At 46.5% G+C, this 27,800-nt stretch overlaps 2 protein-coding genes across 3 annotated transcripts; one reads left to right on the forward strand and one right to left on the reverse strand.

Annotated features, from left to right (window-relative positions):
• Window positions 1-11,567: 11,567 nt before the first annotated feature.
• Window positions 11,568-21,289, forward strand: LOC109280377 (transcription factor HES-7.1-A). Its single transcript, XM_019476325.2, has 4 exons — window positions 11,568-11,733; window positions 18,315-18,410; window positions 18,693-18,774; window positions 19,200-21,289. The coding sequence occupies exons 1-4, from the start codon at window positions 11,638-11,640 to the stop codon at window positions 19,640-19,642; spliced, it is 717 nt and encodes a 238-aa protein (XP_019331870.1). The 5' UTR covers window positions 11,568-11,637; the 3' UTR covers window positions 19,643-21,289.
• On the reverse strand, window positions 20,688-26,273 carry MLF2 (myeloid leukemia factor 2). Of its 2 annotated transcripts, XM_059720428.1 has the most exons (9): window positions 26,120-26,273; window positions 25,887-25,960; window positions 25,566-25,692; window positions 25,116-25,151; window positions 23,454-23,507; window positions 22,875-23,000; window positions 22,362-22,521; window positions 22,034-22,273; window positions 20,688-21,289 (listed from the first exon to the last, which is right to left on the reverse strand). In XM_059720428.1, the coding sequence occupies exons 2-8, from the start codon at window positions 25,934-25,936 to the stop codon at window positions 22,095-22,097; spliced, it is 732 nt and encodes a 243-aa protein (XP_059576411.1). In that variant the 5' UTR covers window positions 25,937-25,960; window positions 26,120-26,273; the 3' UTR covers window positions 20,688-21,289; window positions 22,034-22,094. The 2 variants fall into 2 exon arrangements, with proteins under 2 accessions (XP_059576411.1, XP_059576412.1); XM_059720429.1 differs by lacking the exon at window positions 23,454-23,507.
• Window positions 26,274-27,800: the final 1,527 nt, after the last annotated feature.

The raw sequence follows: 27,800 nt of genomic DNA on the forward strand, positions 1-27,800 counted from the left end.
CCATCTGTGATGGTGTTTCAGTATGTGGGCAGGAAGTTTCATGCAGATCTTTGAAATCTGACATAACTATGGTATCAGGGATTCCCTGCCCCTCACCTTTTGGTGGAGATGGAATGAGAGGTCCAGCTGGTATGCTGTCATTTCCAATTCAAGAGAGAGATTGTTGCATGGCCTGGGGTGAGGGATCAGAGAGGTACTTACCTCTCTCTTTCTGTGCCCTAACAGGAGAGAGGTTCTAATTTGTGATTCATTCAAGACTGTAGAATGACCAGAGCTCTTGTTTCTGAATATGCAGTTGAGACTGGAGACCAGAACACCTTCTTTCAGGGATTCAACAGACTGACTTTATAAATTAGAAAAGGAAGAGTTAATAATCCATGGGGGGGTGGTTAAATTGCAACTATCTAATTGACCTCCTGCATAACATAGGTTGTAGGATTTCAGCAAGAGGTTTCTGCATTTAATCCATAGTTTACAGATGAGCTGCAGTGTATCAGCTGTCAAAAAAAATAGTTATTGCAGATTTAGTGCTAATTGATGCCATATGCCATTCCTGGACTCTGAGAGTTAGGTAATAAAGCCTTTCAGAAGCTGGCAGTAGCCACTATGACTGATTCAATATGGGAGACGAGGGATATAATGAAGATAAACTATTAGAAGAAGTACCATTGTTCACGCTGAATTCCACAGGTCTGAAATCCGGCATTTGTCAGCATATATCCAGTTGATGTATGCTCCAACTACATTCCCTGTGTAGGTACTAGTTGAAGCAATGTGGCAGAGAAGATAATGAGGAAGTTGGAATGAGAAAAGGGTTGTGGGACAGCTTTCTCTTTCTGCCGGTATTCACTCTTGGCTATGGTAAAGTATACATCTTTATTGAGAGGCTGACATGTGCCTAGAGAATGATCTTTACTCAGGTGATGAACCAAAATTGAGAAAAATCCATTTTAGTTTAAATCCCCCCCGAAAGTAGAAGCCACTGAGAAGGAAGAAAGGGAAATCAGATTGTAAACCATATAAACCATAATGTAGCAACTTATCTTTTTTTATAAGAGAAGCCAAAAAACAAAGGAAATCTATGGTCAGCAGAATTCAGAGAAAGGAGGTTTCCTTTTTCTTTTTTAGGTATGGTGGGAACAAGGAATTCTAACAAAGTCACTCAGAAAAGGAAGGTGCAGTCAGTAAATGTGTGTTTGGTACTGAAGATTGGGTACTGATGATGTCTGATTCTCATGATGAAATACTTTCAATAAACATGGATGATAATTAAACAGCAGGCACTAAAGCTAGACATATTTTTAAATCACTACATTTGGGTAATTTGCAGTGAGGACTTCTTAAAGAGCTGCCAAGGAGGTCTCTAGACCATTAATCTTTATTTTCAATAAGCCTCAGAAGAGGAAGATGGAACAACCAATAGGCCTGTCAGCCTGACATTGATCTCAGACAAAATAAAGGAACAATATATATGAGACTTGATTAATCAAGCATCAAAGGAAATTAAGGCACTGAATGTCAATCAACCTAGGTTTGTAAGATATTGATCTTTGTGTGTTTTTTCCCCCTGAGATTACATGTTTGACATAAAGGTTACTGTTAATACAATAGATTGATAGAGTATTTGACTTGGTACTGCACAGTATTTTGAGTGAGAACCTAGACGGACATCAATTCAATGTGGCATACAGTGAATGGATTGAACACTGGCTAAATGGATAGATCTTAAACTTCAAATGAGGAATCATTATTAAGCAGGTATATTTCTAGTATTATCTCACAGGGATCAGTTCTTAGCTATATGTTATTCAATATCTACTGCTGAGTGTAGACAGACCTAACAATTCTAGTCCTGTTCCATCCAGTGTTATAATGATTTAGCTTGTGTATTGCTAAAGGAGCATGCAGAGGTAACAGTGGATGCATGTTGCCAAGCAGCAGCTTCCCCTCCCCTTTTAAAGTGGTTAAAAAGTATGTTTGCCCATAGCCTTGATCCGTGACTGAGAAGTAAACCTAGATCTACGGGGTGGTCAGCCTCAGCCCATGGACCAGATCCAGCTTGCAGAGCCACTCTGTCCAGCCGGAAGGGTTTCCCACAGATCCAAAACTTGGGCAGGGGGCAGGAGGTGGGAAAGCAGTGGCAGCATTAATTGCTGTTTCCCTGCTGTCAGTTTTCCAGGCCTGTGGGGAACCCCATGGGCCAGATAGAGTAATCCTGCATGCTAGATTGAACCTGTTGGGCTGAGTGGATGTAGTGTGGACCCTGTGGAGGTGGCACAGGCCCAATCCAGATGGCATGGACCTGATCCAGGCAGCACAAGACCAAATGGAGGCAGTGGGGGCCCAATCCAGGTAGCATGGGCCTAGTCTGCCAGTGCAGGGCTGAGTGGAGGCAATACAGGCCCAATCCAGCCGGTGGACCAGCCCTGTGCTACTCATTTGACCCACAGGACCAAAAGATTGAGCACCACTGACATAAAAACATTCTTTATTAACATTTGCAGACAAAGATTAGGAGATAGATAAATAATCCATTTGTGATTGGTACCACTTGTTTAAATGGGTGCAAATTAACATTTTAATATAGCCAAATATAAACTTGTACATCTAGAAACCAAAAATATGGGCCTTACTTCTGTTTGTTTTTTGAACACCCTCCAGAAATCACTCCAGCACTGCTCTTGTTTCAGATCTTAATCTTGCTCAGATCTGTGGCGTCTTTTGTTCATATCTCTAGTTCATTTGTGTCTTTCCTCACTATGTCCTTCCATCTCAACCTTGGCCTTCCCATTTTCATTTTTTCCTTTTGCTTCAGTTTTCAATTCCATCACGCCCTGTACTTTCTCCTTTATTATACAGGCTATGCCCTAGTCATCACATTCTAGCTTCCTTGGCTTTCTTAGTGGTGCTCCTCACACAAAGTCGTTTCCTATTGTTGTCATTTTCACATCACTCAAAATATTCAATATTCACCTTGGTATTCTTATCTCAAGTTGCTCCAGTGCCCTTTCATCCTTCCTTTTTGTTGTCCAAGCATCTACTCCATGCAGTGACACCCATGTCACCACTGACAGAACTTTGTCTTCAATTTACCCAATATGTTTTTTACAGCACCTAAAACTGTTTTCCATTTATTCCTCCCTGTTTGAACTGCCTTTCTTTCTTGCTTCCTAGCTGCCTTCGTTATATTATGCAGATCTAAAGTACTTGAACATCCATGCTTTGTTTAGGGCATACCCTTTCTTGTATTTCACTACGTCTTCCAACCATCTTGGCAATTTACCATTACTGCTGTTCATCTGGTATTTATTTTTAGGGCAACTTTTTAAAAACGTTTCTGCTAATTCATATACTTTTCCTGCCCTTTCTCTTCTGTCTTTGCTGTTACAATATTTTTGCAGATGATCATGTTATATGCAGGAGGCCTCTGTGTCTCTTCACTCTGCAGATTCATTGTTAACCAGGAGCATGCTCACTGTTGAACCTTGGTTGAACCTTGCCACAATGTCAAACTCTTCTGTCCTCCACCCTGCTGTTCTTGTCTCTGTACATTGCTTCTACAACACTCACAATCTTTCAAAGCTCCCTAATTTATGCAGGATGCATACATTACCTCTCAGTGAACAGAATACCCTCTCCAGGTTGACAAATAAGTAGTTCAGTTTCTTGTTCCCCTCTAAATGTTTCTTGCTTTTGTCTCATCTCAAATACTGCACCTGTAATTTCTTTACCCTGTACAAATTCTTTTCTTTATCCATAATCCTTTCACATGCTCGTCAAGCTTTATTCTCTATAGTGTGTACAACTTAGCACACCACCTTTGTACTTATGCACAGCTACTATTATACTTTCCTCCCAATTCCCTTAGGATTCATTCTTCGTATCCAACTTGCTTCAGCAGTTGCCAGATCCACTTGATTCCTTCTTCCCACATCACTTTAACTATATAGAAATTTCTGATGGATCACACCTTTTACCATATTTCATTTTTTCCACAGCTATTCTACTTCCCTTGTTATCTCTGGTTCTGGTCCCTCAACTTTTTCTGTTAAATCCATTGTTTCTCTTTAATTTTCTACAGTTAGTTCTTCAAGATGGTCTTCTTACTGGTTCTTGGTGTCCTTTCCTTTAGTCAGGATGGTTTCATCTTTATCTCCTGTTGATGCTGCATTCCACACACAGCGCATCTACACATGCTGCTATGGTGATATTGTTACTGCGCCATGATTTAGTACTTCCTTTTGGAAGCAACCAGCCCATGCTGTGCTGTATGCATGGTGCACAGTTATTTTTAGCAGCTACTTCGCCATAGCAGCATGCTATACTGGCAGAGCACATTGCTATGGTGACATAGCTCCTGGTCACATGTAGATGCCTGTGGATGCTGCGTCACTGTAGCGCAGGGGCGGGCAATTATTTTGGGTGGAGGGCCACTTACTGAGTTTTGGCAAGCCATCGAGGGCCGCAAGACAGGCAGCTAGGGGCAGATAGATATTAATTTTCTAAACTTTTTAGGGGCCCCGCAGGCCAGGTAGAATGGCCTGGTGGGCCGCATCTGGCCCGTGGGCCGCATTTTGCCCACCCCTGCAAAACGCATTGCTATGGCGACATACTGTCATGTATAAACCTGCCCCCTTTCTCAATGCTTTCTTTTTATATTTTTTTTTCCTCCTCCTGCTACTTTTAACGTGTCATATCATTTTCCCCATTTGTTAGCTTTTCGGGCTTCCTTTTAGTAGCTTTATATCTTTTCCAACTGATTTATAATATCTAGTTTTTTGTCATTTTTCATATTACATCCATTCTCCAGCCCTATGATTTGTATAGCTAAGTTCTCTTCACTCTTACCTCTCCTCTACATTGCTCAATGTTTTGTCCTTTCAGAGTCCACACTTTAGTTCTTCCATTCCTCCTCTTTGAAAATCCGGTTTGGTGAGCATATTGCTGGTCAAGACCTGGGTTTCCTAGATACAGCTTTGCTAAAATCTTATAGATTCATAGATGTTAGAGTCAGAAGGGACCTCAATAGATCATCGAGTCCGACCCCCTGCATAGGCAGGAAAGAGTGCTGGGTCTAGATGACCCCAGCTAGATGCATATCCAACCTCCTCTTGAAGACCCCCAGGGTAGGGGAGAGCACCACCTCCCTTGGGAGCCCATTGCAGACCTTGGCCACTTTAACTGTGAAGAAGTTCTTCCTAATGTCTAGTCTAAATCTGCTCTCTGCTAGCTTGTGGCCATCATTTCTTGTAACCCCTGGGGGCGCCTTGGTGAATAAAACCTCACCAATTCCCTTCTGTGCCCCCGTGATGAATTTATAGGCAGCCACAAGGTCGCCTCTCAACCTTCTCTTGCGGAGGCTGAAAAGGTCCAGTTTCTCTAGTCTCTCCTTGTAGGGCTTGGTCTGTAGGCCCTTAACCATACGAGTGGCCCTTCTCTGGACCCTCTCCAGGTTATCCGCATCCCTCTTGAAGTGCGGTGCCTAGAATTGCACGCAGTACTCCAACTGCGGTCTGACCAGCGCCCAATAGAGGGGAAGTATCACCTCTTTGGATCTATTCGTCATGCATCTGCTGATGCATGATAAAGTGCCATTGGCTTTTCTGATGGCTTCGTCACACTGCCGACTCATGTTCATCTTGGAGTCCACTAGGACTCCAAGATCCCTTTCCACTTCTGTGGCACCCAGCAGGTCATTTCCTAGGCAGTAGGTATGCTGGACATTTTTCCTCCCTAGGTGCAGCACTTTGCATTTCTCCTTGTTGAACTGCATTCTGTTGTTTTCTGCCCACTTGTCCAACCTGTCCAGGTCTGCTTGCAGCTGTTCCCTGCCCTCCGGCATGTCCACTTCTCCCCATAGCTTTATGTCATCCACAAACTTGGACAGAGTACACTTCACTCCCTTGTCCAAGTCGCTGATGAAGACATTAAAGAGTATCGGTCCGAGGACCAAGCCCTGCGGGACCCCACTGCCCACACCCTTCCAGGTTGAAACCAGCCCATCCACCACGACTCTCTGGGTGCGACCCTCTAGCCAATTCGCCACCCACCGGACTGTGTAGTCATCCAAGTCACAGCCTCTTAACTTGTTCACCAGGTTGAAGGTTCATCCTCTGAGACCACTGCTCTGAATGTCCAGCAGTGTTGGCAGAGCAGAACTTTATTGGAGGACTGGCATGGAGGAAGTGGACTCAGTACTTTTCTCTCTTGAGACATGGGAAGCAACCCATCTCTCTACAGGATTTCAGCAAGCCTGGCTGAAGATCAGATCCAGTCTCAGTGGGTGCATCTACACAAGGCAATTACTGCAGAACTGCCTAATTTGCTACACAGTAAAGTCTCAGCATCAACACGTGAAGCCATATTAGGGTCAGTAAACTAATGAACTCTGCTGTAGAATAGTACTTGAAAACACAAGTACTATCCTACAGCAGTGTTCTTTAGTGCACAGCAACATATGTGTAGATGCTGACAGGGCTGGCTGGGACACAAGGATGCTAGCTAGCCCTGTACTGGAGTAACTTTGTGCCCAAGCCAACCCCTCTGCAGCATGAGCCGGGTCAGAGCACTCCAGGCTGGCAGGCTGACCCCCCCAGACCTCTTGTCAGCTAGGGCTGCTCCGACCCAGCTCAACGTGCTGCAGTCCTGGGTGCATGTGCAAACATGGCGCTTGGGAGCAATAAACTCCAGTGCGATATGTGCTGGAGTTTATTACATTGTATTAATTTAACGCCTAGATGTGCCCAGTTTGGTGAAGATCAGTACCATAGTTTGAACAAAGGCTGTGTGCACAAGGGCTGAGTAGAGGACAATAAACAAGAGCAAGCCCTTTTCCCCCAGGTACCCCTAGAACTCTTGGAGCAAATCACCCAAAATTCATGTCAATAAGCTTGCTACAAGCATCTGCAAGCTTGATCAGTAATGATTTATTATTTTCTTTCAAATGTGGTTAGAAATATCAACTAGAAATTGAACCAAGATGCAATCCCAGTGGGAATTCACCAAACCATGGTTATATCCCCATTCCATGGTTATTCCTTATTAAAAAATATGTTTTGAGACCTTTCAGTAAGCCAGGATATAATCCACTTAATATGTGTCATATTGATTCTGCATTATGGTAAATTTTAATCAGCACCATGGTTTACAAAGCCTTGCAAAAGCTCAAGTAAATGACATTGACTTAAACTCATCAACAATCTTAGTCATTCTGACAAAGTCTGTTTTCCATGAAAAGGTACTGAATGGCTTTGAATATATTCCCATCTTGTATCTCAATTATTTTTAGTCCTTTCTCCCCAGAAGCTCCCCACCTTGGGTCTGTCTCATCTCTGGAAGGTCACAGGGCTCTGCATGTTGGAATTTTCTAGGTGAGAGTCAGTTTTCTTGCAAAGGAAAATGATAATGCTCCTATGTATAAAATCCCCACACCCTCTGGGAAGAGGAGACTGAGGAGGAGCAAGTCTGGACCAAGTAGAGGGATGACAAAGGTCTTGAGGTGTTAATAGGGACATGATACCAGGTTTCCTCTGATCACCTGTCAAATACCTGTGGCACCTCATGCCCTTTGAAAGAGGAACCCAGGTGAAACCATTGGGAGGTGATTCCAAGAAAGACAGGAAAATCGGAGCTCTAATAAAGAGGATCAGTAGGACAGAACCCAAGTGCTAAGAAGTTGCTGAGATCCAATAGGAAAGAGAGTCAGGCCATTTCACACCCACTCTAGCCTTTTGATATGGGTCTCTGTAATGGTAAAGGAGCTGTGGCACCTCTAAGGAGAGCTGAAGGACATCTATCCTGCATGATAATCAAATCTGACTTGCCTTTCACAAGCCCTCACAGGGTGGGCACAACTACTCCTGTAAAAAGGAAGTGAGGCACAGAAGTGAAAGGCATTACTACAAAGTTCACCTATGGAGAACTGCCAGTCCCTCTGCTCCACTTGATTTCACTCTCTTTAGTCAAACCCTGTTGCAAGCCTCAGGCTTAAGGGTCTTAGATGCCTTGGATCCTTAAACTAAAATCCTTGCTTCATAGTCCAGGATAGGTTTAGCTCGGCCCTTCTTCTTCCTCAATTCAATACAGAGAGTGCCATTCTGATTTAAATTGCAGCAAAGCACACTTAGCGCATACCTCAGGAAAGACTTCCTAACTGTAATAACTGGAGGAAAGTGTAACAAACAGTGTAGGAAAACTGTGGGATCTCGTTCCCTGGGTGTTTTAAGAAGAGGCTGGTGGAAATTTGTCTAGGATGGTTTAGATATAGCGCATCCTTCATCTCTGCTGAGATTGGACTATGACTTTTGAGGTCCTTTCCACCACTGACTGTGATTATTTTCTATATGATACTATTCGTATCCTTTACATCTGCACAGCAAAATGGAGTGACCAGACCAGGGATAGGCGTAAGCGTGTTTACTTTACTCAGGCTAGGATTGGTGATAGAAACAGGAAAGACATGACAACATTGGTGTCAACAGAGAAGCCAGCAACCAGGGTACAAGCCTGATCAGGACCCTAGAAATGTACTCTGCTGTCTCATACTGATGTCTTGTGTTTACAAGTCTTCATTATTCTTATGCCAGCTACCTAGCTTACAGGTAGTGTGCCTTCTTGTACTACAGTCACACCTTAATTTTGCTGTGTAGAAATACCCTGAGCTAGGTCTGTTCTTTTCTGGGTTAGCTATCATGAAATGGCTCTTTTCCAAGAGTCAGTGATACCCTTGTTTCCTTGATTGTCTGCCTCTGATTTGATGTGCTTTCCCCAGGAATGGCTGCTTTGTGACCTAGAGGAGTTTAGGGCAACATTTTAAAAAATATTTTTCAGGTTATGGGGAAATTTTCACTTTTTCAGAATGCCTTCTATTGTATTTATTTTGGTGGGTACAAATTATAAGACATTTCAAAAGTATATATTTCCCAAAATAAATGGGAAGAAGAAATATCTTAAACTCCTTGTTTCGCTTAAAACTGAAAACTGAATAAAATATGTTCATCGCAGAATGAAAATATTGCTGGAAATGTTATTGCCTGACTTCAATTAATAGACAGGATCATAGATTTCCCTCTGCCCTTCACCCAGACTCCAGGCTTTTTTATTTTTTTGCTCAATCCAGCCATGACTTTGAATCTTACAGTCAGGGAGAATGTGAAGATTAATTAATTAGTTAACTTTTGTAAATCACTTTGAAGATAGCAAGAGCTAGATAAGTGCTGAGCATTGTTATAAGTTTCAATTTTAATTCTGTTGTTTTTAACCCTGTTCTTTTCCGAAGGAAAGCAGATGGACAAGAAAAGGTCCATGTACAGCAGGAGGAACTGGATATTGGATGCCAGGATTGTGCTTTGAGTTCTGGAAAAGGTGTGGGGTCCAGTAGGGCAGGGGTAAGGGGACTGGGAAGCAGGACTTCTAGAAGCTTGTCCTATGAAAGCAGAAAGGCTGCACAAACACTATAAGTTCAAAACCTCCTGAACAGCAGCTTATTGCCAGCCCATTTTTTTTAACCATTACAAACGTAGTTAAACAAGGGAGAAGTGCACAAACTGGGAGAGAAGGCCTGGAAAAATCTCACTGCATTCACTTTCAGCTGTCCAGCATGAGCTCACTGAATCTTGGAGCTGTCAGTTATTTCCTTCCATCCAACAACCTAGTTTTGTGCTACAGTCCTAGCTGGAGCTAACCTCCTCACTTGGGAGGGCGCTATGTCCTTTAGGGGTTGCCCTCCCCAACTCCCCCACTACTGACTGCCACTGACTCTTCCTGTCCACTCTGAGGGGCTGAGACTGTAGTGAGAGGCTGCCGCTGGCTTCCCAGTGAGAGGCTCAGTCAAAGCTTCTTGCACAGCATAAACACTTGCTTTGGCTTCTGCTGCCAATTACAGCCAAATTACAGTCACACACTCCCCCAGAGATGGGGCATTACCAGCCATTAGTCAAGTGTTTTGAAATCAGTCTCCAGCACCACAGGGGGTTTGGAAAGAAGCAGGATGGGTTGAATGCATGTGGGGAAAACTAGTGGAGGAGGGTTCAGGGGGATCAAGATAAGGGAAACTTATCAAGGTTGTCTTGAATCATGATGGCCAAGGAGGGTGGGAAAATTTCTCTCTGCATCAGATTTGATAGGGACTGGCTGTGGGTGCACAGGACCTGGAAACATCATCACTCCCTTTCTTTCTGGTTTGGAGTTCAAGTTCCTCAACACTAAACTGAAGCAGGGAAATTCTTCCCTCCAGCTCCCGGCCTCAATCCACATTAGGGTATGCGTGAGAGCCTTCTCCTGAGCAGGCCACTTCCTTCCCAGCTTTGTGGGGAAAGGAGAAACTCTCTTCCCAACCTGGTCCTCTCCAAATGAAACTGCCTTGTTCATCTCATCACTTCTAGTCTTTCCAGCTGAATAGTCTGTCCACATATTAAGAGGGTATCTGGATGGACCAACGTGCCATTTAGATTTAGATCAGCGCCAGAGACAGCTTCCCTCAAAACAAAGAGGCCAAGTGACATCTACATCTGGAAACATCCTCTGGAGCAGCATTTCTCAACCTGTGGGTTGCTACCCAAAAGTGGGTTGTAAGAACATATGAAAGGGTTGTGAACAAACTTTAAAAGTGGATCCTCCTTTAAAGGAGAAAAATGTGGGAACCACAACTTTTTGAACTTGAAGTTCCAGCCTTCAAGGGGCTGCTTGGGGGTGCCCATGCCCTCCCCCTCCCACTGTGGGGCTGGGACCTGGGGGTGGAGGGCACTGTGTCAAGACTGGCCATTGAAGTTTACAAATGGGTCCTGGTACAAAAAAGTTTGAGAACCACTGCTCTGGAGGGCAGGCTCAGGCAGATGCAAGAGGGGTAACTGGCTTGTTTGCAGCTTGGAGGCTGATGGGTTACCAGAGCCTGAACCAAAGGGCAGAGGGGAAGTCCCACCTCATGATGCCTTAAAATCCAGGCTGCCTCTTCTGCGCAGGGATCCTCACAACAAACAAAGCGGGGAGTGGGGGGGAGCTGTCCTGAAGGGCTTCTCCCACATGTCTCCCAAAGCGTCTTCCCTCCACGGTCACCAACACATTGGCTAGGGTTGCCAACTCCGAATCTATTCTGGGAGCTTTCCGGAACGCCAACGCGCCTGCGACAGCGCCGATCTGCCCACACGCTTGCATATATCACTTACGGATGACGGCGCGTAGACTTTACGTCAGGAAGGCAAATGCACATTACCATTACATTTAAAAAACCCGCTGGCCTACTGCATGCATGGGTTTCAACCTTTAATATTTCTTGTAATGAATGCATTATCATGTATCTCCCGAGTGACTCTCAGCAATCTCCTGGAGATTTCTCTCTAATGCCTGGAGACTCCAGGGCAGTGCGGGAGGGTTGCCTACCCCAAGGGTGGCCCTCGCTGGGTCTGGGAGGTTTGTCGCCTCTGCAGAGCGTGCTGGGGGTGAGAAGGGCCGGAGGGCTGGCGGGGGGTCCGCTGGGGCCGAGGTGCGAGGAGGGCGTGGCCGGGGCGGGAGGCGCACCCCCCCACTCCCCTCCCCACCCCGGGGGGACTCCGCGCGGGCCTCCGGCCGGGAGGAGCATCCCTGGGCGGGCGGGGGCTCGGGGCTCGGCCCGCGGGCAGTGCCCAGCCCGAGCCGGGCAGCATGGACGTGGCCCCGAGCCGCGGGGAGCGGGGCGCTGCGCCCACGCCGCGCCGGGCAGCGCAGGGCGCCAGGTTCCCCCCCAGCCTCTACAGGAAGGTAAGAGGGGCGGGTGGGACCGATCCGGATCGCGGCCGTCCTTGGAGCGGAGCCCCCGCCCGCTCCCCCTCGTCTCCTGGCTGCTGCGGATCCCCTCCCCTGCCCAGCACGCAAGTCCTGTGGAGACAGAGGCGGTGTCTGCGCTAGAAAATCAAAGGCGCTTAACTGCTTTGATTTAAAAATCAATAACTAAATGAAGCCGCATCAAAGGAAGCCGAGTTACAATCCACTCACGTGTGCTTTCACCCAGGAGCTCACCCTGCTCCCGGCTGGATGCCAGGCAGCGAAGCCGCATCCCACTCGGTCTGACTCCGAAGCCAGTGGTGTGGGTTTGTCTGCCTCTGAGAAAGCAGCTTGCACGAGGGCCTGGCTCAGGCTCCCCTGGACGGGTGGCACCTAGCAGTGGCTGGGCAGATCCCCCAGTTAGTCATTCAGGTGCTTGGAGCCTCCTGTGCTGCTGTGTCCATGTCCCTGTGTCCCTGATGCCCCTGGTGACTGCAGCCTGTGCTTTGACTCAGTGAAACCCCATCCACTGACACTAGAAAGGGTTGCTTTTGTCACTAGAGAAATGTAAAGCTAGAGAAAGCCATGGAGTTACATGGTGACCAACAGCCCCAGCAGAGATTTCATTTTCATTTTTACCTTGAGTATGGCCTGACCCTGCCTGCAAGGAACTCTGAAGGTGCCAGTACATGAAAGACCGGTCCTCATGACAAATCCACTTCAAACTGGGTTGTGCAGAGCAGTAGGTTCACCTTGGCTGCCTGCACCATTCATCCTGTATCAGTACTGCAAGGGAATCTGGGCCTTGGCTCCCCTCACTTCAGTGGCTGAAGCCAAGCTGGGGAGTACTGGGGTATTTTCCTCAGGTGTCAGTGTACCATACAGGCTGCCTTCAGAATGGAGGGGTAGGAGGCAGGAAGACTGGTCAGGATGGTTCTATAGATCCAGCCAGGCCTTGTCAGAAACTGTGGTTACTGCCAGTTTTCATTGTAACACATACATTCAGGCACTAAGTTACTGCCAAATCCCTGCCTTTGAATCCCTGTTTCTGACTGCAGGACTCTTCTTCCCCTTCCCCACTACTTCTCATCATTCAGCTCTGAGCTGGAAGATTCAGACTCTCTCAGCAGCTCCACATGTGCCCTCTACTTGTTCTTGAGCCATCAGCATCTCATAGATTTCATAGATAGACATTAGGGCTGGAAAGGACCTTGCAGGATCATCTGGTCCAGTCCCCTGCCCAAGTGCCCGGAAGTCTGCTGGTGTCAAGTGATCCCAGCAACATAAGCATCCAAGTGTATCTTAAAGATGTCTAGAATAGGTGCTTGCACCACTTTAAGTGGGGAGTCCATTCTAGACTCTGGGGACTTGGACAGTAAAAATTTTTTTTCTTATGTCCAGCCTAAAACAGTCTTCCCAGAGTTTGTGACCATTAGACCTCATCTTTCCTTGGGGTGCCCTGATGAACAGGCATAATCCTAGTTCCTGGTGCACACCCCTTATGTACTTGTAGTCTGCCACCAAGTCCCCCCTGAGCCTTTGCTTCTCCAGGCTGAAGAATCCCCATGCCTCTCAGCCTCTCCTCATAAGACTTGTTCTCTTGTCCTCTGATCATGCACGTGGCTGTCCTCTGGAGTCTCTCAAGCTTCTCTATGTCCTTCCTAAAGTGTGGAGCCCGGAACTGGATGCAGGACTCCAGCTGCAGCCTTACTAAGGCTGAGTACAGCGGGAGGATGACTTCCTGGGTCTTGCTTGAGATTCATTAATAGGTGCAAGCCAGGGTTTTGTTTGCTTTGCTGGCTGCAGCATTGCAATCTCCCAAGGAAGCAGGACCTGCTGCTTTACTCCTCCAGAAGCAGGCTTCTTTCTCCCCCACTCCAGCATGGGGAGGCAAGGTGGTGACCAATTTTCAACCTCTTCCTGTAGCAGACCCAGTTAGGGGCGGAACCATTCATTTAGAGCAGACAGCTTTTCACACAAAGTCCACATAAATTGCTGAAATCGCTACCAGATTTCACTGCACGGAATATTTCAGCTTGATTCAGAAGGATCATATACTGGTAAGGATAACAAGGATCTCCAGAGTGATAATAGCAAATACTGAAAACTGCCTGTTTTCAGTACAGGCAGCTGTGAAAAGCCTGTAACCTAGGGCTCCTCTTCTTGGGCACAGGCCACTCCCCTCTCCCCATGTCTGGAAGAGTAGTTGCCTGTGGGATCCCTGCAGGGTTTCCTGCACCTGTCCCTGGAGTATCTAATACTGGCCACAGTCAGAGACAGGACACTGGGTGAAATGGATAGAAACTGATAGGAACTCCAGAATGGAAGAGACCTCTTACATCATCAAATCTAGTCCTCTGCTTTCAGGAAGAGGACTATGTCATATAATCCCTTTCATCAGCATATCAAGTTTCATCTTAAAAGTGCTTACGGTTTTTTGCTCCCATTCATCCTATTGCAAGGCTGTTCCAGAAACACAAGATTCCAGAATTAGAATCTTCTAATTTCCGGCCTATATTTATTCACAGTCAATTTATATCCATTTGTTCTTTTGCCCTCGTTTTCGTTGAGCTGGCATAGTTCTTCTTCCCTGATGTGTTTGAACTAGGCTGTTCTTCCTTCCTTTATATGTTTGCAGACTAGTCACATCCCCTTAAGTCTCCTAAGACTTAAGGGATGTTTTTACACATGCTCTGGGGGCGGGGCACTTTAATTAGAGTGGCACTGAGAGCCGCTTTAATTAAAGCACCTGCAGCATCTTGTGTATCAGCATCCCCATGCTTCAAAATAGCAGCAGGGGTGCTTTATCTAAAACTTGTTGAAGGAGCTTTAGATAAAGCACCCTGCTGACATTTTGAAGTGCGGGGACTCTGATACACGAAATGTGGAGGCTGACTGGGGTGTGGCAATTGCCATGTTCCTGCAGACTTGATTAATGGAGACTGCTCCAACACACAGTAGTTACAGTGCATTGGAATAGCCTCCTGCCTCATGTACAGGCACCCTAGGTGCTTAAATCCAAAATACGATCCAAGAAAACCAGCTAACAGTTGCTGAAACCTGGAAGTGCCTTTTTTTCACTTTTTCACCCTCATGTTGATGTTTCTTTGCACACACAGAGCTGCTCTGGCCAGAGCAGTTAGGTACCTACCTACTACCTACACTCTCCTGGGGTCCAAAAAAACTCACTGGAACAATACCCAGGTGCCCTGAAGGGCTTGATCTAGTCAAAGTGTTCCAAACCTCTCATAAAAGGCTGGCATAGCTACTTTACTTTTAAATCACCACTGCTCACCTTTTTAATAGCCTACTGGTTAGAGGACTTGCACTGGAAGCAGGAGATGGGGCATCTAGGTCCTTCAAACCTGCAGCTCCCACCTTCCAGAGTGTTGTGACAACCTTGCTATAGTGAAGCACTGGAGTGCACACCACACCTGTTCTATTGAAGCAAGGCTAGTATTCAGAAAATAACCTAAGAACCATGGAGCCCAGAGAGAGAGAGCACAAGTGGGAGTGGGATGCTGTAGCTCAGTGGTGGGGATTGTTCCTGAGAGGGTGGAGTTTGCATTCCAGTCCCTGCTCCCAGGATTATTTCTGTTGTGTGTCCAATGGCTGCTTCATGGCAAATGAATTAACAGTGAGGGAACAGGGACCAGGACCCAAGAGAGTATCCCTGACTATAGAAATAAGTGCACCTTGGCAAGTGGTCCAGGTCAGTTTGTGTGACTCACCTGTCTCCCATTATTGCTTACCATTCCATCAGTTTTTTTGTCATTTGCATGCTTCATCAGCATCAGTTTTGTATTTTCTTCCAGATACTGGAATATCTTCCAGATACCTTTTTTACCACTTCTTTGAGATCTGTTAGTCAACTAGTTGTTATCCTATTTTATAAAACAAGTTAAACTGATTCTGTATATTGCAATTTTTCAAAATTAGAATGTTGTGGGGTTGAGCCAGATGCCTTACAGAAATGCAGCTGCCTTTGTTGACCAATCCTGCTCTTTCATCAAGAAGCAATATCTGGCCTGTTTGACAGGATTTTGTATAAAGCTATGCAGATTGCTATTTCCATCATTTATTGCTTCACTGATTAGCTTCCCATGATTTTTTCTTGGGTTAATGTTAAAGTAACTAGCTGTCATTACTGGACCTTCATTAAACACAGGCACAATAATTTGCTTTTTCTAGATCTCTGGAACTTTTCCAGTGTCCCAACATGTGGTAAAAATCAACATCAATGGTCCAGAGAGCTCCCTGGTTATTTGTTTGAACACTCTAGGCTGCAAGTCACCCAGAGCCACCAACATAAAAAGTTTAATAGCTGATGTTTTACATTCTCCATAATTACTAAGAGACTAAAAAGTATTTAGTTTTCACTATAAAATAGGAATGGAAGAGATGCCATACTGGGTCAAGCCACAGGTCCATCTAGCCCAGTAGTCCTCAACCTTTTTAGATCCAAGGTCCTCACTGGACCCAAGTCACTCCTCAAAAAATGCTAGCTCTCAGCTTTCACTCATTCTGTGTCTACAGAAAAATACTAGAATACTTCTGTTGCAAAGAACTCAGAAAACCCACAACAGGTCAGAATATTTTTGACACTATGAATTCCTATTTGAAATCTCTGGGTTTTTCTTGTGAATCATGCCTACGTGTGCATCCATGACAGTGCTAATATTGAGTGGCACCCCTAAAAGTATCTTTTGTCATCCTGGTTGAGAATCACTGATCTAACGCAATATTCTGTGTCTTAGTGCCTGTGTGTCTACATGAGCCACTGACTGTGCAGTAAGAACTACACAGTCATTTAGTATTTGTATACCCAACTATTAAATGACTGCACAGTACCCAGAGTTACTGTGCAGTAGCATTGCCCAATGGCTTTTAGGTGATTCTCACTGTGCAGTAGCTCATTTCTAGTACACAGTAGTGTCGCATCGTGCTTCCTGCCATGCAACACTACTGCACAGTAGTAATAAGCTACTGTGCAGTCAGAGTCTCATGTAGACACGCCCAGTGTCACAGACCAGATGGTAAGGGGAAGAATATTTATGCTGGATTTCCTATCAAGGCTGAGCTATCACTTGCCCCTCTTCCCTTTCAGCTTCCAGCATGCAGACGGCAAGGAATTTCTAATTTGGAAGTTGTACCCCTAGCTATCATGCATAATACTGGTGAATCTATCCTGCGTGAATCTTCATATCCTCTTTTGAACATGGTTAAATTGTTTGCCTCTGCTTTGTCTTGTATATCTTCCACACGTTACTGGTAATTCCACACAGTGTGAAAAAGAACTGCCTAATGTTTGTTTTAAAGCTGCTCTGTAATAATTTAATTGTATGGCCCCTAGGTCTAATTCTAGTTTAGATATGGCCATCCTACTCCTTTCCAGATACAACAAATATTTATTGAATCTTTTTGTCTTTTTTGCATCACCCTGCCATACCTATTATTTGAACTATGAGCTAGGATTTAATTTGTTCCAGACATCTTTAAACATTCCTATTATCATTAATTCTGCTAGCCATAATTTTTTCAATATATATAGCTCCCTCATCAGTTGTCTACATTTCCTAATTATCTACACATTGCTATCAGCTTCCCCAGTTTTCCAATGCACATAGTGAATTTGCTTTGCTCTTGTCTTCAATTATTTTGCCCATCTCAATCTGCCAGTGTGTTCATCTTGTACTCATCCTTCCTCTATGCTGCTTGCAATGATTTCCTAACATCTGTATGCCAAGCATCCATTTTCTTCTCATTCCAGACCTATTTCTTTTGCAAGGAGCAGAAAAGCCAGTGAAGCAGATCAATGTAGCACCATCAGAAGCCCTTTTTCAAAGTAACAGATAAGGAAGTGTAAAATAGGTGTTCCCATTTGTGCTTGTTTTTGATAGATTAAGGTGGTCTGGGAGGACTACCTTTGCCCCCAAAATAAAGATTTTTTTTTAATGTGATTGATTTTCACCTTAGAAATCTTAGGAACATCAAACTTGATTTTTCCTGATTTTGCTCGGAAGTATGGATCAGGACTTTTCTCAGCCCATCTTTGATGGTGCACAATGTTGAGCGTTCTCATCTGTGTGGGTATTCACTTTACAAAGGCAGGAATAAAAATCAAAACAATTTTCAATAGTCTCCATTTTAACCTAAACACAGAAATTGGATTGGGGTCCTTGGATTGAATTAGTTGGATGAAACCAGTGCAAATTCCTGTGTGTATACCTTTGTATGTTTAAGAATTCAACTTGAGTCTTTTTGGTTTTGCCCACACACCCTAGAACAGGAATAATTAAATTTGTTGTAATTCACATATTTGTTATTTTTGTGCAGTTCTGTGTACAGATGCTCTTATTTTTGGATTAAGGATATCCTAATTTTAATTCAACTATAACGTCAATAAATTTAGTATCCTGCTTTGATTGTAATTTATCCAAAATGACTGTCCTCATACAGATAGGCATTGACTTAGCAAAACTGCAAATTACATCAGGTTTCATTCTTCCAGTTGCCATTTAGGGATAAAATTGGCCTCTGTTTCTTTCTAGCCTTCACCTCTTTTACTTTTCCCACAGTCCATCAAGCCCCTGGTTGAGAAGCGCCGCCGTGCTCGGATCAATGCCAGCCTGGAGCAGTTGAGAAGACTCCTTCAGCAGAACCCAGAGAAGCAGGTGAAGTCAGCCATTAGGCTGGGAAAGGGAGGTTAAAAAGTAATCATATTTCACCTTCTTTGTCAGCATCTCAAAACTGTTAGAATTGGAGACAACCCGTTGGGGAACTTCAAAACTACCAAGGCATGGGCAAGATCAACACTGTCTTCCTGAAACTCACTCACTAGTTGATAAACAAGTCAAATCCTGCCCTTGCTCCTGTCTCTGATTTTCTCCTTCTGTCTGCATGGTATAGGATAATTTTCTAATTGACCCCTCTGCCTTTTTGATCCCTTTCCCCAGGATGCTAGAGCCCTGTCACGGCTGGAGAAGGCAGAGATCCTGGAGATGACTGTACAACAGTTACAGAGATTGAAGAAACCAGGTACATTATTTTTATAGTTCCTAATACTCTCCTACCTCAGGCCATGGGCCGAGGGCCTAGAGAGAGAGAGCATGCCTAACATCTTGAGGGTCTGAGCCTCATAACTGGGTTAGGGAGTGGTCAACCACAAGCTGAATCCAGACAGAACTTGGTTTACTACTAGACAGACACACATAGAGAGGACCCAGATCCCCACTCTTTAGCTCAGTTGTATCCATTGCAACCAGTTATGCCTGTGTAAAGCTGCTGCCACTGCCTTTCTGCCCATTTCCTGTCAGATGTAGTTCTATCCCTGAGCAGAAGGTATTTGAATTGGCAATACATGGAAGCATGGGAGCAGAGGTGAGGCCCTTACTTAGGAAGGGGAGCTAAGGAGTTTCATAGTTCTCTCTTATACTGATGCTTTCTTCCCCTTCTCTCCTCAGACATTGCTGCTTCCAAGGATGGCCAAGATTTTGCTGCTGGTTACTGCCATTGCCTCAATGCTGTCAGCAACTTCCTAAGCTCGGATGGCTCTTCATTGAATCAAAACATAAAGTCTCAGATCTTGCGCCAGCTGGAGGATGCATCTAAGGTCAGATCCACTGTTGCCCCGAACCAGTCTCCTAAAATCTGGCAGCCCCAGGAGGCTAATTTGCCTTCCACTAAGCCACATCTACGCCAATCCTCAGCCTTCTTTTGCGTAACTGCTCCTGCCTTGCTGCCTCCTGGAACCGCTATGACCCTGCCAGCTCTAGAAACCCAATCCCGCCCCAGGGAACAGATGTCTCAAAGTCCTGCTTTGGGGTCACAGCTACCCCTTCTTCCATCACTCTCCCGGACTCTTACAACCCCCCCTGCCACACCGCAGATGTGGAGACCTTGGTGAACTGCAACCTGGAAGACTGTCCCCACCTGGTTTACTTACTAAGCCAGAATGGAAAGCGAGGGTGCATGGAGCCACCTTCTTCAGCAAAGGAGGATCTACCCCAATCAACCATATCTGGGGCACTGTGAATACCTGCTCCCAGTTCTGCACCTTATTACCACTAATGGAAAGTTGGTACATAATAAAGGTCTGCTGCAACTGGCTATTCCAACAGATGTTCTAGAACAGGACAGCATCTAATGAACAATTGTGGAACAATCCTTCCACAGCCGGCACATAGCAGGGCACTCAGTGGAAAGGAACTTCATAGCCCTAGGCTTTGAGGTGATGCACTGACTGCTATCGTTTGGCCAGTGCCTAGTCCCCGTCAGCATAGCACTGATATTGTTTAATAGCATGAAGATATTGAAGAGTTTCAGTAAGATCCTGCAGCAACAAAACCTGAAGTATTACTGCCTTTAGTCTATGCCAAGGAAATTTATGAAAGAATCCTCTGACCCAGCATCTACAATAACAAAAAGACTGGACTCAACATCCCAGGTCCTGTCCAGCCTTTGTCCCTAGATATGCTACTTTTTATAATTCACCCTGTAGCCCTTTGGTTATGGGAGGAAGATAGCTAGTCTCAATATCACCACACCCAGATGCAGAAAAATGGTTGGAAATTAACTGAAGTTTTTCCCCTGTGATATGTAGGTACCCCACAGGATTCCTCAGTTGATCATAGTAAACCCCTAATAAAGACCAGCCAAGCATATTCATTTATATATAAAAGTACAGCAGTGCAAAAGGTGGTTTTTTTTTTAAACAAAAAAACCTAAAACATTTACATCTTGTCATTGAGATTGTTTCTAAGTTAGCACTAGGAGGAAAGAGAGTTGGAAAACAAAAGAAATCCATTAGGTTCTCTCTCAGATCTATTTGCCAAGAAAGTGAAGGGAGGTGTTATTGGAGGGAAGAGGGTTGTTAGGGCAACAGATCTGCAGCAGGCAGATCAGTTCCCTCAGGACAGATTAAAGAAGCCAGAAAAAATGACCCAACTCCATTTTCTTTAGAGCTTTTGTTCCTTTATTCAGTAGACATCTAGTTACAAGTTTCAGAAATTAAAAAAAAAAAAAAGTGAGGGAGTTGATTGGAAAGAGGGTTCAACGGGTTACAAACTGGTCCAGCTCTTGTTCTGCTCTACCTCCCATATGCACATCCTTTCACCCTCCCCATACTGTAACAGGGAACAACAGAGGAAGTGGGCTTTCCTCTCACTAAGGGGACTAACAGGGAGCCCAGGAGAATTTCTTCACAATTATTTCAGTTCCAGAACCAGTCAGAGCCAGGCACAGAAGAACTGGACAAGATGAAAAACAACCCCTTGGTACTGGCCCTTTGCACCCACCAATACTGGCAGAAGTAACAGAGCCAAAAGGGAGATCGGAAAAAAGAAAAGGAGAAATTGAGGCAGGGTTATAAACGTGTCCACTGTACAACATCAACATCCCCATGCCTCCAGCAACACCCCTACTGGGCAAAGAGACTAGTGCAGAGGGTTAGTTGCTTTATTCAATTCTTAAGAGGATGGGGGAGTTTAATATTAAATTCAAAAAGGGTCCAAGCGGTGTTTTGAAGGGGCTTCATCAGTTTCACTGTCTGTACCTGGGGAAGGTGGCAGAAGAGAGAAAGCACAAGTTAGAGGTGTATGAAAAGGGGGAAGCACGAAGAGAAATCCAACCAACCAAAAACATTGCAATTTAAAATTCAAATTTATGAATCATGCCAAGTTCTAGACCAAACCCCAGCTGACCCTCTTTGGACCATTGGGAGGAGGGCAGAACCCAGCACCTTGAAACCCAAACTCTCTCACAAAATCCAGTTCATTTATAAAAATAGGTGCAGGTCCTACAAATAATCTCCCAAATTTAATGGAGTGGCATCTGCAAACACTAGCTACTCAGCTTCCTAAAACCTGCTTCTCCATTGCCCTGTACTGTTTAAATCTGCAGCTGCATGTTGAACAATACTAGGGGAAGACCACAAATCCCACCCATTCTGAAGCACACATGGAAGAGCTTCCGGGGGGGGGGGGAGGAGAAATATAGGTGGAGGCATCTTTGTCAGTCTCCCTCCCTTCTCGTCTTGATAGTCCACACAACTCTCTTCCCCCAACATGGGGTCATCTCACCAATCCCCATGCAGTTTGGAACCATATACACAATTTTGAGATTAGCAAAAATAGGATGCAAAATGGCAGAGGGAGAGAAGGAACCCATTACTGGTCCTTAGAGTATGCTCCCCTTCTCTGTTTAACCCTCACCTCAAAGCACCCGTTTGGGATCGTGAAAATGAGATTTAAGGGGATGAGGTAATCACAGTGGGCAGTGGAAAAAAGATAAAACTTACAAGAAAGCATAGGTAGATGTGGGGGTGATCATACTGCACCCCCACACAGTCTGCTCTGGATTCACCAGTCATACCGACGGGACTGTCTGGATGGAGAATCCTCAGGACCCTGGATAGCAAGACGTGTTCCTTCAGCTCGGCGGCCACTGCTGCCTTCATGACGTCGATAATCTAGCCCTCGTTGTGGCCGGTACCGGGATGTCTCTCGTCTCCACTCATCATTAAATGCAGCTGCATCATCTACATTGAGGAAGAGAAACAGCTGACTCAGATTGGAGGGCAAGTTGGGATGTGGAGGTCTAGTGAGCAGGGTGTAGACAGCACTCACTCTCATCCATGTTTATGTAATCTTGCCTCTCCTCCTGGTCCCCTGTACGATGATTCCTTGAGCGCTGCATGATGTGTGCTCGCTCCCCAATGTGGTGCCCAATTGACATTTGCTCTAGGCCACTGTCCGAGTCCCGCACAGTTCGTCTCGTCTCGCGGATCTGAGGGTGGAGAGCAGTTCAGAATCAGACCCTCAACCTCACCCTCCTAGTCTCCTCTAGCAGCCTCCAATTCCTCCATGTGGCATCCTAGATGTCCCATCTCCTGTCCTCCTTCCCCCCCGCCAAACCACCACCAAGCTTCTTTCTACTGCTTTGAGAATGGCAGACATGTCAACAAGGGAGAAACAAGCTCCTTACTTGGCCTGGGACACAACTCATTGAGTCATGGCTTTTTGAGAACTATGAATCAAAGCCTGTGAAGAAGTGCTGTGGGCAGCCAGGGTCAAACAGTGACCAAACCAACTGCCAGGTGCCCTGCCTGGTATTAGGTATGAAAAGACAAGTCTCCTCACCCCACCAGGTGCAGAACGCATCTCTGAGGTCTCCTGATAAACTTTGGGGCCATCACCCAGGTTGGAATAGGAGATAACTGTTGAGGAGGTAAATGTCTGACAGTTGGCACCACTTGTCATATGTTCCTGAAAAGGTGGAGAAAGGGGAAGGAAAGAGACCAAGATATGTGAAAAATATCAGCTTTTCCTAGGTTTGTCTACTGGGGTCAAAATAATGCTGAGAGAGCTCACCCCATGTCAAATACATCCTCCCATTAAAGTCACCTTTGTTTTTCTGAAAGGAGGGGGCCATCCTTTCTCTCTGCATCCCTCCTTGATCCCCCCCTTTCTTCTGCCCCCTAGAAGAAAGGCACACCCCATGCCACCTTTCTATTTCTGCCTCTGCTCTGCAAAAAGAAGGTTACTCCCTACATTGTTCCAAGTTGTAGCCGAGGCCATATTTACAGCTCAGGCAGGGGTAATGTCATAGAAGCAGCAATAGCCCTGGTGGGAAAGGTGGAAAATAGGAGACACTGGATGGCAGAAGTGATGTCAGTGTGCGCTTGTTAATGCAAGAGAAATTTCAGAGAAGGTTCTTACCATGTTCCCAATCATGTCGTTCATCATTCCGAACATGTCCATGAAACCACCTGCCTGGGGAAGGGAATGGATAGAGAGAAGGTAGGAAGGAGGAATGGAGCCAGGTCAGAAGGGCACGGGGGAAGAAGAGAAGAATGAACAAAGTAAGATGCACAGAAATGACTACTCTAAACTAGGGCTTTCTTTCCACCTTAACAGAACAGGCCAGATCTCAGGACTATAGAGAGCTCCCCACTCAGTCTCTCCTTCCCAAGATCTCAGACCTTCTAGGTGTAATGGAGCTCTTATCACTCCCCTGATGGATGCTCCCATTTCCCTGTAAGCATCCAACTGAGATCAAGTTTTAGCAAAATTTAAAGCCTAGGGTATACTGAGGCAGCCAGTTCCACAGATTCAAGATGCAATATGATAACAACATTAACTTAACAGCTTTGATTTGCTCCCCTTCAATTTGGCTGAGCAGGCTCTTATTAAAGGAATTAAAGGAGAACAAGATTCAGGTACTCTTGTTGGCCTTTCCTGTCCCATCCATGTTTTTTAAAGTGCTCTTTTTTAACTGAACTATTCTAAGATAAACACTCCATCTTCTCAACCTCTTCACATGGTAGAGTCTTGAGAGATAGGGATGGTTCTAGTTTCCTGTGCTCTATTTCTGCTATATCCTTTTTAGAGAGGTGGCCAGAAAGGAATGCCTTCCAGGTAAGGGTCTCTCACCAATTTACCTTGGATCATTAGAACAGCTCCCCAATTATTTTCCATCTCATTATTGTGTATGCTAAAATTTTGTTGATTTTTGTGACAGCCACTGCCCACTGTGAGCAAAGATTTCTGTTGTTCCTCTTTAATGATGTCCAGGTCATTTCACTGCACAATTACAATTCCCAATTCAGATTTGGCACCTGTCCTTGGAACCTAACAAACAGCCCTACTCTGAACTTCTTGTAGTGCACTGTACCTGTGACTCTCACTCAAGATCCTAATTCCAAAGGTCATGTCTGCTCTTTCTAGACATCAGTATACCACTTTTATTTATTAGTTTGTGGTACTGTACCTCAGCAGAGTCATGGCTGAGATTAGGGCCCTATATTACAAGTATAAACATTTACGAAGACACATTATCTACTCCAAAAAGCTTGTAAGCCAGAAGAGAATAGACAAACAAAGGATAGGAGGCGAAGAAGAGGCACAGAGAGGAACTAATTCTGGGTTCTAGTTCAGTTCCTGACTCACTGGCCCCCATCCAATAAAGGCCTTCCCCCAAGCAAGACTCTGGTGTCTTTTGTCCTTCCTGTGATCACTGCAACTGGATAGCTGGTAGCCTCACTTAGAGGTAGCTGCTTTTTAGTTCTGCTGGCTGTACAACTTCAGGATAAAGCTACGTGCTGGCAGGGTTCGAATTATACTTTGACTCTTTGGGGGGGGGTCTGCAAAAAAAATTAAACCAGTTCATTGATTAACAAGTCCACCTAAGTGAAGGAGAAATCCGATCAGAGACACCCCTCCAGGTTATGATTTTCAAGTCTTAGAGGGGGCTCTCGTTTCTTATGGGGGTCCAACCTCCTTCCCCCCCTTAATTTGCACCTTGTATGCTGGGGAACTGAGAGTCTGGATGCTGCAGTCTGGGGAGGAGCCCCAAGCTGCACAGGGAAATTGAAGACTTACCGTTCCCAGCATCCCAAAGGGCGAGATGGCTACTGCCTACAGGGGACAATAGAGAAACAAAATGAGAAGTGATTCCTCAGCATTCAACTCCAGGATTATCTCTTTCACAGGAAGCAGAGCAGGAGACATAGCAGCTACCCAGGGTTTGAGAGAACTTGCCACACCAACTCCTGTATGTCTCCCCCCAGAAAACAGCTCTGTTCCATGGAGAACAGAGACAGAAGTTGCACTTCTAAATTTCTTCTGGTAATTTAGCTTTGGGCAACCATGCCCCCCCTGCATTGAGGCCATGGAACAGAGCTTTCCAATGAAGGGGTGCAGTGCTTCCAGTCTGGGGGGCTTTTCCCCTCTCCTCATTCACAAGAGAGCAGCCCACCCTAACTAGAAGCAAGGCTTGGGAAGTGGGGAGGGGGTGGAAGGGGACCACAATGGCACCTGGTATCCTTTTACCTGCATTCTGCGGCCCGCCTGGCGCGCCCCGGGCATGGTCCCATCAGTGATGCTGAGGAATGGGCTGAATCCGAAGCTGCCAGATAGCATGCGGTTCATGTGCTGGCGGTGGATGGCAAAAGGGTCCCTGCAGGAGGGGAAGAAAGGCTGGTGAAGACGGGACATGAGCCAGCAGAGCTCCAGAGGATCCATCATGCCCCAGGCCTGGGCCCCGAGACCTGAGCTGGCCAGGAGCCGGCAGCCCAAACGAGTGGTCTGGCACTGCCTGCCCCAACCCCCGCGACAAACACCCCCCACAAGGGGCCGCGGGGTCACACTCACATTGCGAACATGGGGTCCTCGGGCTCGCCATCCCTCATGAACCGGAACATGCTGCCCTCCGATCAGGGCCGGCTCTGCAGGGCGGGGCACAGGCGGGCTCAGGGCGCAGCCGAGCCGGGCCTGGCCCGGCCCGACCCGCAACCCGAGATCCCCCCGCTCGGCGCAGGCCCCGCACCTGCCTCCCGCCGGCGCTCCCCCCAGTGCCGCCCGCCCGCGCCCCAGGCCCCGCCGACCTCGCCGCCTCCCCGGCCCGGCGGGGCTGCGCCCCCGTCCGCCGCCCGCCCGCCCGCCGTGCGTGGGGCCCTCAGGCCGCGGCTCCCATGGGGCCAGGGCAATGCACGGGATGCGATCCACCGCCCCAGCCCTGTTGCCGCCGCCGCCGCCAGGCCCGGCAGGAAGTGATGCCGCGGCCCGGCCCCGCCTCCCCGGCCCAGGTCCCGGCTGTCGGGCTGCAGCACCCGTCCCACCCGGGCTCGGCTGGACGCTCCGGACTCCCCCCGCCGGCGCCTGGTCCCGCCGCCTGCGCCTCCACCTGCACCTGCTGGGAGCGGGCGCTGCGCCGGCTCGGCCCCGCCGGCTTCCAGCCCTGGCAGGGGGCCTGGCTTTATGCTGCCAGGAAACAGCCCCGTGAAAACGGGGAGAAGATGGGACTAATGCCAGGGGCTCCGGGCTAGAGGGTCCCGTCCCTCTGCTCACAGGGGCTCCGGGCTGAGGCCGGGTTTGGGGTCAGGAGGGAGTTTTACCCCCTGGGCAGATTGACACAGACTGGGGGGGGAGGGGTGACCTCTGCCTGGGATCTTCTGAGCCTGCAGCGAATGTGACCACCTTTCAGAGAAGCAGGACGTTAGCCACTGTGGTTCCCCTGCTTTACCTGTGGCAGGGGAGGGTGTTGGGTCTGCCTTGTGTCATCTTATGTAGAGTTTAGGTGACGGACAGAAGCAGGGCGTTGGTTGCTGTGGTCCCCCTGCTCTACCTGTGGCAGGTGAGGGTGTTATGACGTGTTGTATCAGGGTTGACACTAGTTTTACTAAGAGGTTAGATTATGGATTTGTATGGGATGGTTTGGATAGGGGTGATCCTGCCTCAGGCAGAGGCTGGACCAGATGATCTCTGGGGGTCCCTTCCAGCCCTACTTCTCTATGATTCTATGTATGTGCTCTGAGCTGTGAGGTTGGAGGGAGGGATGGAGGAGCAGGGACCCTCACATGCTGTATACCTCCTTGCATTCCTGCCTGGCTTGGAGGTCTTGCTGTCTTCTGGGCCTGGGAAATCAGAGGCCTGTTTGTGCCTTAGCACATGAGAAGAAGTTGTGCAAATAGAGAATCAGTGCTTGTTATTTGGCTGTGGGCTTGAAAGGTTTTTCAAGCCATTTTAAAGCTAAAGCTTAACAAGTCTCCAGTCCTAGAATATCCTGTGCTGCTGTAACTTTGTTTTCACTGAAAAAAGCAGTAGAGGGGACTTTGATCAAATAACTACAACAAACCTACCAAGACTTAACAGGACAAGGAGCAATGGTCTCAAGTTGCAGCAAGGGCAGTTTAGGTTAGATATCAGGAAAAGCTTTCTTACCAGGAGGGTAGTAAAGCACTGGAATGAGCTACACACAGTGGTGATGGATACACACACACCTCTGGATGGGAAGATAATGGGGAGCTCCAATGGAAATGTACAAATGCATGTCTAATATAAATACATCGCAGGCATGCCCCCATACATATGAATGCAAGATATACATGAAATGTAGAACACATGCAAACGGGCACACCCCAAACACAAAGGCTCTGTGTACAGAAACACATGCATACATGCATGCAAACATACACATATCGACTCTTGCACAATACAAAGCTCAACATTTGACATGTTCAGTCAGTAACAGTCATCCAAAACTGCAAATTCTCATTGCCAATAGAC

Source organism: Alligator mississippiensis, chromosome 1 (genome assembly GCF_030867095.1).
Source record: "Alligator mississippiensis isolate rAllMis1 chromosome 1, rAllMis1, whole genome shotgun sequence".
Classification (NCBI taxonomy): Eukaryota; Metazoa; Chordata; order Crocodylia; family Alligatoridae; genus Alligator; species Alligator mississippiensis.